This window comes from Cherax quadricarinatus, chromosome 54 (assembly GCF_038502225.1).
Source record: "Cherax quadricarinatus isolate ZL_2023a chromosome 54, ASM3850222v1, whole genome shotgun sequence".
NCBI classification, from domain to species: domain Eukaryota; kingdom Metazoa; phylum Arthropoda; class Malacostraca; order Decapoda; family Parastacidae; genus Cherax; species Cherax quadricarinatus.
The window spans coordinates 26,713,431-26,730,715 of NC_091345.1; the positions used below are offsets into that span (position 1 = coordinate 26,713,431).

Below are 17,285 nucleotides of genomic sequence, written 5' to 3' on the forward strand. Positions count from 1 at the left end.
TACCCATTGCTTAAATAATCACTCTCCATGATAAGTACAATACCTAAAAGATGTGGTGATTATTACAACAGTCAACTTAGAGCAAGGCTGAAAAGACTAAGTTTATTATTGGTCCAAAGTGAAGCTTTCAACCAATAAATCCACTAGAATACAAGGCAGGCATGTACTTACAGTAGTGTTGGGAGCTATGAGTCGAGTGATTTACTGTTTGACCAGAGACCCACACGTCACCTTTTGGGGGAGGGGGAAGAGGGAGGGGAAGGGATAGTGGGAGCTAGACTGACCCTATGTTAACAAGCAGCCGGCAAACAAACTATCACTTTAGGGGTGGGGGAAAAAAGGCAGGAATAGCGGGAGCTTGACTTACCCTACCTTAACAAGTAGCTGGCAATGAAACTATTGTTACTATATATTCCCTCGCTGCTCCTATCTATTGAACTTTTTCCTCACACTAGTCCCAGAGCTACGGGGATTGTCCTACTAAGAAAGGTTATGGGAAATTGGCCTGACGACACTGGAGGACAGGAGGGTCCGGGGAGACATGATAACGACATAAAATACTGCGGGAATAGACAAGGTGGAAAAAGACAGGATGTTCCAGAGATGGGACACAGAAACAAGGGATCACAATTAGAAGTTGAAGACTCAGATGAATCAAAGGGATGTTAGGAAGTATTTCTTCAGTCACAGACTTGTCAGGCAGTGGAACAGCCTAGAAAATGATGTAGTGGAGGCAGGAACCATACATAGTTTTAAGATGAGGTTTGATAAAGCTCATGGAGCAGGGAGTGAGAGGACCCAGTAGCAATCAGTGAAGAGGCTGGGTCAGGAGCAAGGACTCGGCCCCTGCAACCACAAATAGGTGAGTACAAATAGGTGAGCACGCATTCACACACACACACACACAAATACAGACTCACACATACACTCCCCCCTGCCCCCTCCCCCCAATCTCTCACTCCTTCCCCTGATCCCCCCTCCCTCTTTCACCCTCCTCCTCACCCCCTCTCCCTCTTTCCCCCTCTCCCTCTCTCATTCTCCCCCCTTGCTTCTCCCTCCTCCTCACTCCCCATATACCCCCCTCAATCCCCCTCCCCACCCCTCTCCCATGTAGCTACTGTCTGCAGTTCCTCCTCTACCTCCCCCCCCAACCACACTCGGACAAACACACCACAAACCTAACACACAGAATTACGTAAGTTTTCCATTCTGAGGCAATCAAAACAAAAAAAAATGGGTTGCCAGAGAGCAGGAAATAAAACCAAGGGACAGGAGGATGAATCTGCAAAGGAAGATTGGGCAGCAGTGCTCATGGAAAGGGAACATGAATGGGGAAAGAAACTATAAGAACTTAGCATGAGAATGGAAGAGAGGATAGATATGGAAAGTAAGAAGTGGGAGATGCAAGTCATAGCAGAAGAGACTAGGATACAGAGATTAGAAGATGAGCTGAAAAATCTGAAACAGCCTAAAGAACTAAAGAACAAATTGGGAATGACATCAGAGACTGCTACCTCAGTCACAAACAAGGGGACTGTAGGGAACAAAGGATCAAAACTGCATGTAGAAGCCCTGTCAGAGGGGACTGTAGTAAATGAAGAGAGAGATTTCGTTCGGATTTTTAACCCCGGAGGATTAGCCACCCAGGATAACCCAAGAAAGTCAGTGCGTCATCGAGGACTGTCTAACTTATTTCCATTGGGGTCCTTAATCTTGTCCCCCAGGATGCGACCCACACCAGTCGACTAACACCCAGGTACCTATTTGCTGCTAGGTGAACAGGACAACAGGTGTAAGGAAACGTGTCGAAATGTTTCCACCCGCTGGGAATCGAACCCGGGCCCTCCGTGTGTGAAGCGGGAGCTTTAGCCACCAGGCCATCGGGCCTGGTGGCCTGGTGGCATGGGTCAGTAGGCCTGTTGCAGTGTTCTTTCTTTCTTATGTTCTTATGTTCTTATGTCGAGGTCCTAACAGACCACAGCAGACCCTAGGGAAAGCTGAGAAAGGAAAATGACAGACCACTGAGTCCAAGTACAATAGATAGTGAAACTGAAGAAAGGAAAGCTGCAATGGAGGAAATTAAATCGAATCAGTGGATATATAGGAATATGCAGTGGGAGAATGAAAGGAAAAGGTCAGTCTTTGTGTATGGGCTCTAGGAAGTTGAAGGAGAAACTTATGAAGCAATAAAACAAGGGGAAAAAAATTCAATCCAAAGCATCATAAAAGCAATAGGAGATGACATGACCCAGTTCAAAAATTTTTGGAAAATAGGGGGGTTTGCAAGAAAAAGAACCCGGTCAGTGAAAGTGACTTTCAAGGCAGAATCGACTCGGAACAGGATCCTGCAGGAGAAAGCAAGACTAAGGGACATGCCAGCATACCGGAAGGTGTATCTTGACTGCGACAGAACACAAGAAGAAAGGCAGAAACTGAGAGAGATGGTGCAAAGGCGAAAGGATGAAAGAGAGGAGAAGATGGAGATAGAGACAGACAGGAAATCCCAAACTCAGGAAGATCAAATACAGCCTCCCTTACAACTACCTACAGAAGCCTCCCAACCAGGTCAACCCCAGTGCAACCAAACATTCTAAACCAAAACACCCATGCCATATCCAATGCCCCCACCCACCTCATTACAAACTCCACCCCCACAGCAACCAACCATAGTTCCTAATCAGGTCTCCCACTTCCCCAACCCCAATGTACCCCCCAGACCACAGTCTTAGAAAAGAAGTCGAAGGTGTGGTATACAAATGCAGATGGAATAACAAATAAGTGTGAGGAGTGGCATGAAAGAATCAAGGAGATATCCCCAGACGTAACAGCACTCACAGAAACAAAACTCACCAGAATGATAACAGATGCAATCTTTCCACCTGGATATCAAATCCTCAGGAAAGACAGAGGGAGGAGAGGGGGAGGAGGAGTTGCACTGCTCATTAAAAACCAGTGGGGTTTTGAGAAAATGGAAGGAATGGATGGCATGGGCGAAAGGGACTACTTAGTAGGAACAATCCAGTTTGAGGGCCATAAGGTGATAATTGCAGTAATGTACAACCCACCACAGCACTGCAGGAGGCCAAGATGACGATGACAGTAACAGAGCAATGGTCGACACACTAGCTGAGGTGGCCAGAAGAGCTCACATGGGGTGAGCAAAGTTACTAGTTATTGGTGATTTCAATCACAAGGAGATTGACTGGGAAAACCTGGAGCCACACGGGGGTCCCGAAACATGGAGAGCCAAGATAATGGATGTGGTACTGGAAAACCTCATGCATCAACATGTTAGAGACACTACCAGAGAGAGAGGTGAGGATGATCCAGCAAAACTGGACCTTGTATTCACCTTGAGTAGTTCAGACATCCAGGACATCATGTATGAAAGGCCCCTGGGAGCTAGTGATTATGTGGTTCTGTGTTTTGACTACATAGTTGAGCTTCAAGAGGAGAGAGTAGCAGGAATAGGATGGGAGAAACCAAAGAACAAAAGGGGGGACTACTCAGGCATGAGGAACTTCCTGCAAGACATTCAGTGGGAGAGAGAACTGACAGGAAAACCAGTACAAGAAATGATGGACTATGTGACACAAAACCTCCTTTACCCCCTCCCTTCAAACTTTCCTAGGATAACCCCAATCCCGCCTTCCTTCCATTACAGAATTATACGCTCTCCAAGTCATCCTATTTAGTCCCATCTTCTCTAAATATCCAAACCAAATTAACAACCCCTCCTAAGCCCTTCAGATCTTTTAGAAACCCTGTTCCTATTTCTAATTTCAAGGCTACGAATTCTCTGCATACTATTCACACCACACATTGTCCTCACACACAACATCTCCACTACCACCAGCCTTCTCACTGTTGCAACATTCACCACCCATGCTTCATACCCATATAAGAGCATTGGTACCACTATTCTCTCATACATTCCGTCTTTGCTTCCATGGATATCGTTCATTGTCTCCACAGACTCCCCAGTGCACAACTCACCTTTTCCCCCCCTCATCTGTTTTATGGTTCACCTCGTCTTTCATAGACCCATCTGCTGACAAGTCCACTACCAAATCTTTGAACACATACACTTCCTCCATACTCCCTCCCTCTAGTCTGATATCCAGTCATTCACTACCCACATTTTTTTGTTAGCCTCATTACTTTACTCTTAACTTTGTTTACTTTTAATTTTCTTCTTTTACAGACCCTCCCAAACTTGTCCACCAACCTCTGCAACTTCTCTTCAGAACCTTTCAAAAGCACAGTGTCATCAGCAAAAAGCAACTGTGGCAAGTCCCACTTTATGCTAGATTCTTTATCTTTTAATCCCATACCTTTTGCCAACACCCGAGCATTCACTGTTCTTACAACTTCATAAATATCTTGAACAGCCACGGTGATGGTGACATCATGCATAACTGTCTAAGGCTTAGTTTTACTGGGAAATAATCTCCCTCTCTCCTAATTACTCTAACCTGAACTTCACTGTCCCGTAAAATCTTTTAACTGCTTTCAGTAACCTACCACCTATTTCACACATTTGCAAAATCTCCTGCATTGCTTCTGTATCCATCCTATCATATTCCTTTTCCAAATCCATGAATGCAACGAAAACCTTTTTGCCCTTATTTAAATACTGTTCACTTATATGCTTCACTGTAAACACTTGGTCTACACACCCCCTACCCTTCCTTGTTCATCTGCGATCCTGCTTTCTATTCCTCTTAATTCTTTCAATGATAACTCTACCATACAGTTTACAAGGTATACTCATCAGGCTTAGTTCCCTATAATTTTTACTCTTTTGTTCCCTTTGCCTTTATATAAAGGAATTATATATGCTCTCTTCCAATCCCTAAGTACCTTCTCACTTTTCATACAGTAAATAAAAGCACTAACCATTCCAAAATTATATCCCAAACTGCTTTTAACATTTATGTCTTGATCCCATCAATCCCAGCTGCTTTACCCCCTTTCATTCTACCAACTGCCTCACGCACCTCCCCCTCATTCATAACTGCCTGTTCTTCACTTCTACAAGACGTTATACCTCCCTGGCCAATGCACGAAATCACAGCTTTCCTGTCTTTATCAACATTTAACAATCACTCCTCTTCCTTCCCACACCCATCCTCCTATATCCACAAATTTCTGCTGAACAATCTAACACTGAATTTTAAATCTACCCAATACCTCTTCATCCTCATTGCCTATACTCTCACTAGCTCATCTTCTTGTCAATAGTTGCTTATATCTTAATCCTAACTGCCTTCTCTTGTTTATAAACCTTCACCTCTCTCTCTTACTTTCTGATACATTTCTCCTTGTACCCCATCTACCTTTTATTCTAACTGTAGCTACAACTAAAAAGTGGTCTGATATATCTATTGCCCCTCAATAAATATGCACATCCCGAATTCTGCCTATCAACCTTTTATCCACCAATACATAGTCCAACAAACTACTTTCTTTACGCCCTATATCATATCTTAAAATATACATTAAATATTGCCGAACCTCTTTCTCTATTAAGTTCAATCAACGAACCCCATTATTATTCACCCCTGGCACCCCAAATTCATTTACCACGCCTTCTATAACCATTTCTTCCACTTTTGTATTCAAACCCCCAAACACAGTTACTCTCTCACTTGGTTCCAAGCTCCCTAAACACTCAAAATCTCCCCAAATCTCTCTCTTTTTCATGTATATTCCTCTCTTCTCCAGGTGCATAGACACTTATTATAACCCATTTTTCGCATCCGACCCTTATTTTAATCCACATAATCATTGAATTTATATATTTATATTACCTTTTATCCTGCCATAGCTAATCCTTCAACAATAATGCTACACCTTTTTTGGCTCTAACTCTCTCAGATACTCCTGACCTAATTCTCCTCACTGAAATCCCCTTAAATTCCTTCTGAATGACATTTATGCAGATTCTAGTATCGTCTGCAAAGGATGATACTCTATCAGATATGAGGAAATAGAAAAAGGATGGAAGGAAGTACTGTGCCCTGGGGAACAGAGATTTTCACTGTGGCAGCCTCTCATTTAACTTTGCATATTATTACCCGTTCTTCATTCATAGATAGCGCAAAGGAAATAAAATGAAGGTAACACAAAGTTCCGCGGCCATGTATCATGTAGATAACTTCGTGTCATATTCAGGTAACACCAGAGAGAGTTTAAGCAACGTTGTTTTTATCTCCCTAGGCAGCAGCATCATCCTCAAAGTAAAGTGCCATAACCGCTGTCTTCCTCCACAGGTAGCGTGTACGTCGTGGAAACGCGTGTGGTTCTGGCTGGCAGGTTTGTTGGATGAAGACGACGACATCATGGCCCTAACTAGGGCGCAGGTTCACGGCCCCTTCCTCCCTAACTTGGCCAGCACAATGTTTCCAGGTCAGTCGTAAACAGTCCAACTCCTGTAGGTGTCTGGTCATTTCGATAACAATGGCAATGTGGCTCTGGGTCTTGCTGGTGACAGTACGGGGTGTCCCGTAGCTCGATCGTTAGCGCACTCACCTCACACACTGAGGTCCGGAGTTCGAATCTCCATACGTTTGGAAAACATTAGGACGTGTTTCCATAAGACACCTGCTATCCATGTTCACCCATCAGTATAAAATGGGTACCTGGGTGTTAGTTAACTGGTGTGAGTCGCATCCTGGGTCAAAACTGACCTAATTTGCCCGAAATGCTATGGATAACAAGTGGCTCTCTTTATGTCATAGATGATACAACTTATACAAGCCTAGCTGACATCAGTGACATACTATTTGTAATGCCCCTGGTTATGCAGAGCATTTCAAACAGCGTAAGTTAACAGGTACTATCGAAATCTCTACCACAGAACATGTTGGTCAGGCTAGCTACCACACCTTTCGACCAGCTGCACAGATTAGTGCTTACTAAAAATATTGAACTAGTGCGACATGAGAAGAACCTACCTTGTATAGAAATGAAGAGAGCCAAGACAGTATATTTCAATAAGACTCCCTCAGGCTGGCAGGAGTGCCTACTTAATTATATATATACAGGGAGTTTAGAAGAGTAAGGCAGAACACCGAACGTATTCATGCTAGGAAATTAAATAGTCTTATAGCACAGAGTGGCTGGACCACACATGCCAATCCTGAGTTTGTTATCAACTTGTCTAGCAAAAACACATAAGTAATAATCAGTTAGCAACGCTAGGGTTTGGATTCAGTTTCGCGCCCACAACTTAGCCTGTTAATTATGTAAACCTACCAAAGTCGTTTCGCATGCTAAGATAGCATGGTGACTTAACACTTGACATATTAAACATCTGTAAAGGGATAGTATATGGGACTTGACTCCACCCTGTGTTTCCCAGCTGCCCACTAAGGTTCAAAAATGCATACAAAAAGCACAGTAACGATCAGACTTTACATCTCTCGAGAGGCGATAAATGTAATGTATTTATTTCTTTTTATTAACACATCGGACGATTCCCACCAAGGCAGGGTGACCCACCAAGGCAGTGTGACCCACCAAGGCAGGGTGACCCACCAAGGCAGTGACCCACCAAGGCAGGTTGACCCACCAAGGCGGTGTGACCCACCAAGGCAGGGTGACCCACCAAGGCAGTGTGACCCACCAAGGCAGGGTGACCCACCAAGGCAGTGTGACCCACAAAGGCAGGGTGACCCACCAAGGCAGTGTGACCCACCAAGGCAGGGTGACCCACCAAGGCAGGGTGACCCACCAAGGCAGGGTGACCCACCAAGGCAGTGTGACCCACAAAGGCAGGGTGACCCACCAAGGCAGTGTGACCCACCAAGGCAGGGTGACCCACCAAGGCAGGGTGACCCACCAAGGCAGGGTGACCCACCAAGGCAGGGTGACCCACCAAGGCAGGGTGACCCACCAAGGCAGTGTGACCCACCAAGGCAGGGTGACCCACCAAGGCAGGGTGACCCACCAAGGCAGTGTGACCCACCAAGGCAGGGTGACCCACCAAGGCAGGGTGACCCACCAAGGCAGGGTGACCCACCAAGGCAGGGTGACCCACCAAGGCAGGGTGACCCACCATGGCAGTGTGACCCACCAAGGCAGTGTGACCCACCAAGGCAGGATGACCCACCAAGGCAGTGTGACCCACCAAGGCAGGGTGACCCACCAAGGCAGGGTGACCCACCAAGGCAGTGTGACCCACCAAGGCAGGGTGACCCACCAAGGCAGTGTGACCCACCAAGGCAGGGTGACCCACCAAGGCAGGGTGACCCACCAAGGCAGGGTGACCCACCAAGGCAGGGTGACCCACCAAGGCAGTGTGACCCACCAAGGCAGGGTGACCCACCAAGGCAGTGTGACCCACCAAGGCAGTGTGACCCACCAAGGCAGGGTGGCCCGAAAAAGAGAAACTTTCACCATCATTCACTCCATCACTGTCTTGCCAGAAGGGTGCTTTACACTACAGTTTTTAAACTGCAACATTAACACCCCTCCTTCAGAGTGCAGGCACTGTACTTCCCATCTCCAGGACTCAAGTCCGGCCTGCCGGTTTCCCTGAACCCCTTCATAAATGTTACTTTGCTCACACTCCAACAGCACGTCAAGTATTAAAAACCATCCGTCTCCATTCACTCCTATCAAATACGCTCACGCACATTTGCTGGAAGTCCAAGCCCCTCACACACAAAACTTCCTTTACCCCCTCCCTCCAACCCTTTCTAGGCCGGCACCTACCCCGCCTTCCCTCCACTACAGATTTATACATTCTCGAAGTTATTCTGTTTCGTTCCAGTCTCTCTACATGTCTGAACCACCTCAACAACTCCTCCTCAGCCCTCTGGACAATAGTTTTGGTAATCCCACACCATCTAATTTCCAAACTACGAATTCTCTGCATTATATTCACACCACAAATTGCCCTCCACTACCTCCAGCCTTCTCCTCGTTGCAACATCCATCACCCATGCTTCACACCCATACCTTTTTTTGCAAAGACTGTGATGACTTTTCTTTGTTTTTGCAAAGTGTAGGCGCCACAAATGTAGCAAAATGCATTGGTATTTTTTAAGTAGACTCTTCGTGAAGACCTCATGTTTCTCTAAAAACAATAACAAAATAAAGAGTGCAATATTGCCATATGGTCGTTGCTGTTTGAAGATAAAATCATTAAGATATTTAACATAGCCATAAAACTGAGATATCCCAGGAATTTTGTTGAGACGGCCCTAGTGTCAATTAGGAAGACTTTCTACAGAACTGAACCTAAAGAAATGCCTTCCATGAAAAATGTACTGGTTTTATACTACAATGAAAATTTAGCCATTTGCGTGGGGCACTTAAAAAGTTCAACATAAATATTGTCTTCAAAAACAATGGTACGGTGAAACTGAGGTTGATTAAGAGCACTCCGTTTAATAGTTTTGGTGTTTACAATGTTCTATGCAGTCGTACATTGGACATACTGGTAAACCACTGAAAACCAGATTATCCCAACATCAGTACTCAATCAGAATGGGCCAGGAGTTGAATGCTACATTCATCCATGTCAGTTCTTGCAGTCACCCACCAGGGTGCACTGCTGCCCAGATCATTGTACCCAACATTTCCATCATGGAAAGACGCATAATTGAATCCTCACTTTTGAAACATGACAGAAATGCGTTATATCAGGAGTCTCCAAACTTTTCACTATGAAGGCCACATCGTATATTTTACACATTTTCACTGGTAAAAGAAAATAATCGGTCTTACAAATAAATGTAAATGAATGATTAAGTTTTATTTGGATTCTTTTTGTAATCAGCATAATAAGATTCAGAACAAGAGAAATTTGACAAATACGAACGAAGAAACAATATTCTGCTTAAGCTGAGAAATGATACATTAGTAAAAATGTCAAACATAAGCCAATGCTCTGACAGTATAATCAATTATCGAACTGCAAATGAGAAAAGCTGACACAAGATTAATGGGAATGATGGAACTGGTTTTCTAATTTCAAAATATTGCTGAAATGAGGTTTCAAGCTTGAAGAATCAATTATTAGAATGGATTTCAAATGCTCATCAGGCGAATTTGTGCGATATTTGGGCTTGACACTTCATTTTTTAAAATGTTTCTTCACAAAGGTACATTATACTAAAAACTGATACAGATCCACACCCAAATTGCTTCAAATTTGGAAACTGTTCAGGATGTAAAATTTATATTACCAGATCAGATTTCCTTCTTTAGACTTTTTTTTCAACATGTCATCTGATTGGAGATCAATAATTTCCATTTAAAACCGACTTGGAAGTGTCTCAACACTGCAGTCAAGTGGATTTTGAGATAGCTTTATTTCAAAAAAATTTTTCCATCATGATCAGAAAACAGTTTCTAAAATTGTTTTTGCAAGTAATTCATCATTTATGTTGCAAATAAAGATGGAAATTCTGCTTCACTTTCTTCATGAAATTTTTCACAACATGGGAAATGAACCAAGTTAGAAACTTTCACTTGTCCTTCAAATAGCGTGAATAGATAACAAATCAATTTTTTTTCGCTTTACAACTTCAGATTCAATTGATTCATGTGGCTTGTTAAATCTGCAAAAAAAAAAAAATGTCAACTTCCAAAGCCAATCAGTGTATGATAAAAGTGGTTCGGGTCGATTCTTTTCTGTGAGAAAAGAATCAACTTCTTTTCTGAGCTGAAAGAACCACGATAGAACCTTTCCACAACTAAGCCATCGTACCGCTGTATAATAAAGCAACTCAACAAATCAGATTCTTTCAGAAAATCACGAAATTGGCGATGATTAAGTCCGTGAGATCGAATGAAATTCACTGTTGAAACAACAGGTCTCAGAACGTAAGACATATCTACATATTTTCCGCACAATGCTTGCTGGTTTGCTGAGAGATAACGCATCCTCTCAAGCTTTTGTGATTTGTCCTACCAAACCTTTCTTCACCCTAGACATATTCTTTCCTCCATCGGTTGTCACACATTGCAGTGTATTCCACTCAAGGTTTATTTTAATACATTTTTTCCAATACTTTGAAAATGTTCACAAATTGATCCTGTATCCTTTCTGTATGAACAAACCACTTCAATAACCCTTCATCAACCGTCTACATGGGCCAGGAAAGGGTTAGAGGAAGGTGTCAAGGTTTTGAATGCTAGAGCCCGATAACGCAGCAGGCTAGTGTGAGCATTTTAAGTAAGTGGAGATACAGTGTTTTTTTATGGCTTGACGTGCTGTGGGAGTAGGAACAAGGTTAAGTTTATGATGGAACTCAGGCATACTGGTTAGCTGGACTTGAATCCTGGAGGTGGGTAGTACAGTGCCTGCACTCTAAACATAGGGTTGAAGTGATCCCAGGAAGAAATGGAGGGTAAAGAAGGTTTTCAGAGCTATTGGCTTGAATACGCAGCAGGTTCATGTGAGCACGCTCGATCAAAGTGAAGACTAATGAATTTATAGCCTGACGTGCTGTTTGAATATAAAGTAAAAATTTATAATAGGATAGAGGGAAAATGGTTATCCGGAGTTTAATCATGGGGGTGAGCAGTGTTGTGGGTGGACACTGAAGGACGGGCTGCAGTGTTTCATCAAAGACTCAGATGAATTACGATGTCTCCGCAATTCTGGCAAGATAAAGATTAAAAAATTTATGGTGAAATTATTGCTCTTTCTGTGTCATCCTGCCATTGTGGGAGACCATCGGTGTGAAAAAGCATATAATAATCATAATAATAATAATAATAATAATAATAATAATAATAATAAGAAGAAGAAGAAGAAGAAGAAGAAGAAGAAGAAGAAGAAGAAGAAGAAGAAGAAGAAGAAGAAGAAGAAGAAGAAGGAGCAGAAGAAAATAATAATAAACTGTGGACAGTTTATGTGTGCTGATGTGACAATGTTCTGTGAACAGTTTATATGTGCTGATGTGACAATGTTCTGTGAACAGTTTATGTGTGCTGATGTGACAATGTTCTGTGGACAGTTTATGTGTGCTGATGTGACAATGTTCTGTGGACAGATGCTCGCCGGGAAGAGATGTTGAAGACATACAAGAAGTTCCTGTTCACTCGCCACCCGCTGGACCGACTCATCTCAGCGTACAGAGACAAGCTGGAGAACTACGACGATGAGAGTAACTTTAACTTCCACAAGCACGTCGGTCAGGAGGTGGAGAGGATGGAGCGAGGCAAGGTGAGGTGGTGTGAAGCAAGGTGAGGTGATGTGAAGCAAGGTAAGGTGGTGTGAAGCAAGGTGAGGTGGTGTGTAGCAAAGTGAGGTGGTGTGAAGCAAGGCGATGTGGTGTGAAGTAAGGTGAGGTGGTGTGAAGCAAGGTGAGGTGATGTGAAGCAAGGTGAGGTGGTGTGTAGCAAGGAGAGGTGGTGTGAAGCAAGGTGAGGTGGTGTGTAGCAAGGTGAGGTGGTGTGTAGCGAGGTGAGGTGGTGTGTAGCAAGGTGAGGTGATGTGAAGCAAGGTGAGGTGGTGTGTAGCAATGTGAGGTGGCGTGTAGCAAGGTGAGGTGGTGTGAAGCAAGGTGAAGTGGTGTAAAGCAAGGTGTGGTGGCCTGAAGCAAGGTGAGGTGGTGTGAAGCAAGGTGAGGTGGTGTAAAGCAAGGTGAGGTGGTGTAAAGCAAGGTGAGGTGGTATGTACCAAGGTGAGGTGATGTGAAGCAAGGTGAGGGTGGTGTGTAGCAAGGTGAGGTGGTGTGTAGCAAGGTGAGGTGGTGTGAAGCAAGGTGAGGTGGTGGGAAGCAAGGTGAGGTGGTGTAAAGCAAAGTGAGGTGGTGTGTAGCAAGGTGAGGCGGTGTAAAGCAAGGAGAGGTGGTGTGAAGCAAGGCGATGTGGTGTGAAGTAAGGTGAGGTGGTGTGAAGCAAGGTGAGGTGGTGTGAAGCAAGGTGAGGTGGTGTGAGGCAAGGCGAGGTGGTGTGAAGAAAGGTGAGGTGGTGAGAAGCAAGGTGAGGTGGTGTGAGGCAAGGCGATGTAGTGTGAAGTAAGGTGAGGTGGTGTGAAGCAAGGTGAGGTGATGTGAAGCAAGGTGAGGTGGTGTGTAGCAAAGTGAGGTGGTGTGAAGCAAGGCGATGTAGTGTGAAGTAAGATGAGGTGGTGTGAAGCAAGGTGAGGTGATGTGAAGCAAGGTGAGGTGGTGTGTAGCAAGGTGAGGTGGTGTGAAGCAAGGTGAGGTGGTGTGTAGCAAGGTGAGGTGGTGTTTGGTGGTGTGTAGCAAGGTGAGGTGGCGTGTAGCAAGGTGAGGGTGGTGTGAAGCAAGGTGAGGTGGTGTGAAGCAAGGTGAGGTGGTGTGAAGCAAGGTGAGGTGGTGTATAGCAAGGTGAGGATGGTGTGAAGCAAGGTGAGGTGGTGGGATGCAAGGTGAGGTGGTGTGAAGCAAGGTGAGGTGGTGTATAGCAAGGTGAGGATGGTGTGAAGCAAGGTGAGGTGGTGGGATGCAAGGTGAGGTGGTGTGAAGCAAGGTGAAGTGGTGTGAAGCAAGGTGTGGTGGCCTGAAGCAAGGTGAGGTGGTGTGAAGCAAGGTGAGGTGGTGTAAAGCAAGGTGAGGCGGTGAGGCGGTGTGAAGCAAGAGGAGGTGGTGTGAAGCAAGGTGAGGTGGTGTAAAGCAAGGTGAGGTGGTATGTACCAAGGTGAGGTGATGTGAAGCAAGGTGAGGGTGGTGTGTAGCAAGGTGAGGTGGTGTGTAGCAAGGTGAGGTGGTGTGAAGCAAGGTGAGGTGGTGTGAAGCAAGGTGAGGTGGTATAAAGCAAAGTGAGGTGGTGTGTAGCAAGGTGAGGCGGTGTAAAGCAAGGCGATGTGGTGTGAAGTAAGGTGAGGTGGTGTGAAGCAAGGTGAGGTGATGTGAAGCAAGGTGAGGTGGTGTGTAGCAAGGTGAGGTGGTGTGTAGGAAGGTGAGGTGGTGTGTAGCAAGGTGAGGTGATATGAAGCAAGGTGAGGTGGTGTGTAGCAAAGTGAGGTGGTGTGAAGCAAGGCGATGTGGTGTGAAGTAAGGTGAGGTGGTGTGAAGCAATGTGAAGAGGTGTGAAGCAAGGTGAGGGTGGTGTGAAACAAGGTGAGGGTTGTGTGAAGCAAGGTGAGGGTGGTGAGGGGAGAGATGAGGGACAATTTGAGGGTGGTGAGGGGCTAGGTGTGGGTGGTGTGAGGCAAGGTGAGGGTGGTGTGACGCAAGGTGAAAGACGTGTGAGGCAGGGTGAGGATGGTGTGAAGCAAGGTGAGGGTGGTGAGGGGAGAGATGAGGGACAATTTGAGGGTGGTGAGGGGCTAGGTGTGGGTGGTGTGAGGCAAGGTGAGGGTGGTGTGACGCAAGGTGAAAGACGTGTGAGGCAAGGTGAGGGTGGTGTGAAGCAAGGTGAGGGTGGTGAGGGGAGAGATGAGGGACAATTTGAGGGTGGTGAGGGGCTAGGTGTGGGTGGTGTGAGGCAAGGTGAGGGTGGTGTGACGCAAGGTGAAAGACGTGTGAGGCAGGGTGAGGGTGGTGTGAAGCAAGGTGAGGGTGGTGTGAGGCAAGGTGAGGGTGGTGTGAGGCAAGATGAAAATGGTGTGAGGCAGGGTGAGGGTGGTGTGACGCAAGGTGAGTCATGTGAGGCAGGGTGAGGGTGGTGTGAGGCAAGGTGAGGGTGGTGTGAGGCAAGGTGAGGGTGGTGTGAGGCAAGGGGAGGGTGGTGTGGAGCAAGGTGAGGGTAGTGAGTAGCAAGGTGAGGGTGGTGTGAGGCAAGGTGAGGGTGGTGTGTAGCAAAGTGAGGGTGGTGTGTAGCAAGGTGAGGGTGGTGTGTAGCAAGGTGAGGGTGGTGTGTAGCAAGGTGAGGGTGGTGTGTAGCAAGGTGAGGGTGGTGTGTAGCAAGGTGAGGGTGGTGTGTAGCAAAGTGAGGGTGGTGTGTAGCAAGGTGAGGGTGGTGTGTAGCAAGGTGAGGGTGGTGTGTAGCAAGGTGAGGGTGGTGTGTAGCAAAGTGAGGGTGGTGTGTAGCAAGGTGAGGGTGGTGTGTAGCAAGGTGAGGGTGGTGTGTAGCAAGGTGAGGGTGGTGTGTAGCAAGGTGAGGGTGGTGTGTAGCAAGGTGAGGGTGGTGAGTAGCAAGGTGAGGATGGTGTGTAGCAAGGTGTGGGTGGTGTGTAGCAAGGTGAGGGTGGTGTGCAGCAAGGTGAGGGTGGTGTGTAGCAAGGTGAGGGTGGTGTGTAGAAGGTGAGGGTGGTGTGTAGCAAGGTGAGGGTGGTGTGTAGCAAAGTGAGGGTGGTGTGTAGCAAGGTGAGGGTGGTGTGTAGCAAGGTGAGGGTGGTGTGTAGCAAGGTGAGGGTGGTGTGTAGCAAGGTGAGGGTGGTGTGTAGCAAGGTGAGGGTGGTGAGTAGCAAGGTGAGGATGGTGTGTAGCAAGGTGTGGGTGGTGTGTAGCAAGGTGTGGGTGGTGTGTAGCAAGATGTGGGTGGTGTGAGGCAAGGTGAGGGTGGTGTGTAGCAAGGTGAGGGTGGTGTGTAGCAAGGTGAGTGTGGTGTGTAGAAGGTGAGGGTGGTGTGTAGCAAGGTGAGGGTGGTGTGTAGCAAGGTGAGGGTGGTGTGTAGCAAGGTGAGGGTGGTGTGTAGCAAGGTGAGGGTGGTGTGTAGCAAGGTGAGGGTGGTGTGTAGCAAGGTGAGGGTGGTGTGTAGAAGGTGAGGGTGGTGTGTAGCAAGGTGAGGGTGGTGTGTAGCAAAGTGAGGGTGGTGTGTAGCAAGGTGAGGGTGGTGTGTAGCAAGGTGTGGGTGGTGTGTAGCAAGCTGAGGGTGGTGTGTAGCAAGGTGAGGGTGGTGTGTAGCAAAGTGAGGGTGGTGTGTAGCAAGGTGAGGGTGATGTGTAGCAAGGTGAGGGTGGTGTGTAGCAAGGTGAGGGTGGTGTGTAGCAAGGTGTGGGTGGTGTGAGGCAAGGTGAGAGTGGTGTGAGGCATGGTGAGAGTGGTGTGTAGCACGGTGAGGGCGGTGTGTAGCAAGGTGTCGGTGGTGTGAGGCATGGTGAGAGTGGTGTGTAGCAAGGTGAGGGTGGTGAGTAGCAAGGTGAGGATGGCGTGTAGTAAGGTGTGGGTGGTGTGTAGCAAGGTGTGGGTGGTGTGTAGCAAGATGTGGGTGGTGTGAGGCAAGGTGAGGGTGGTGTGTAGCACGGTGAGGGCGGTGTGTAGCAAGGTGTCGGTGGTGTGAGGCATGGTGAGAGTGGTGTGTAGCAAGGTGAGGGTGGTGAGTAGCAAGGTGAGGATGGTGTGTAGTAAGGTGTGGGTGGTGTGTAGCAAGGTGTGGGTGGTGTGTAGCAAGATGTGGGTGGTGTGAGGCAAGGTGAGGGTGGTGTGTAGCAAGGTGAGTGATGCGTGTGTAGCAAGGTGAGTGATGCGTGTGTAGCAAGGTGAGTGATGCGTGTGTAGCAAGGTGAGTGATGCGTGTGTAGCAAGGTGAGGGTGGTGTGTACCAAGGTGAGGGTGGTGTGTAGAAGGTGAGGGTGGTGTGTAGCAAGGTGAGGGTGGTGTGCAGCAAGGTGAGGGTGGTGTGTAGCAAGGTGAGGGTGGTGTGTAGCTAGGTGAGGGTGGTGTGCAACAAGGTGAGGGTGGTGTGTAGCAAGGTGAGGGTGGTGTGTAGAAGGTGAGGGTGGTGTGTAGCAAGGTGAGGGTGGTGTGCAGCAAGGTGAGGGTGGTGTGTAGCAAGGTGAGGGTGATGAGGGAAAGGTGAGGGCGGTGTGAAGCATGATTAAGGGGGTGAGGGGCAATATAAGAGTGATGAGGTCCAAGGGGCAAAGTGAGAGTGTTGAGGGGCACGATAAGGATTGTGAGGGGCATGGTGAGGGGCAAGGTGAGGGTGGTGATGGGCAATGTGAGAGTGGTAAGGGGCAGGGTGAGGGGGCAAGTTGAGGGTTATGTGCAGCAAGGAAAGGTTGTGAGAGGCAAAGTGAGGGTGGTGAGTGGCAAGCTGAGGGTGGTGAGGGGAATGGTGAGGGGAATGGTGAGGGGCAAGGCAAGGGTGGTGAGGGGAATGGTGAGGGGCAAGGTAAGGGTGGTGAGGGGAATGGTGAGGGGCAAGGCTTCATTCCTTGTTTGGTAATAGTAACAGAATGATAGAATTGGAGAAGGATTGCAATGCCAGGATTGGGAAAAATGAAAATAAACTATAATGAAATGGGAGTTGGAGATAAATGGCAACTGGAAAAACTAGAAACCTGAGAATACAAATAAAGAATATACATTATGTTAATAATTAATGATAGTTGCCACCAATGCTCAGTATATAGAAGAAATGAATACCCACTCCCTGGAATTTGTTTATTAGGTATAATCTCATTATAT

At 46.7% G+C, this 17,285-nt stretch overlaps 1 protein-coding gene across 1 annotated transcript in view; it reads left to right on the forward strand.

The window, feature by feature from the left end:
* Positions 1 to 17,285, forward strand: part of LOC128699090 (carbohydrate sulfotransferase 11) — a 214,802-nt gene that overhangs the window by 169,620 nt on the left and 27,897 nt on the right. The window contains exons 5-6 of the mRNA XM_070096756.1: positions 6,276 to 6,411; positions 12,015 to 12,187. Coding sequence (XP_069952857.1) covers positions 6,276 to 6,411; positions 12,015 to 12,187 — 309 coding nt within the window. The remainder of the gene's footprint in view (positions 1 to 6,275; positions 6,412 to 12,014; positions 12,188 to 17,285) is intronic.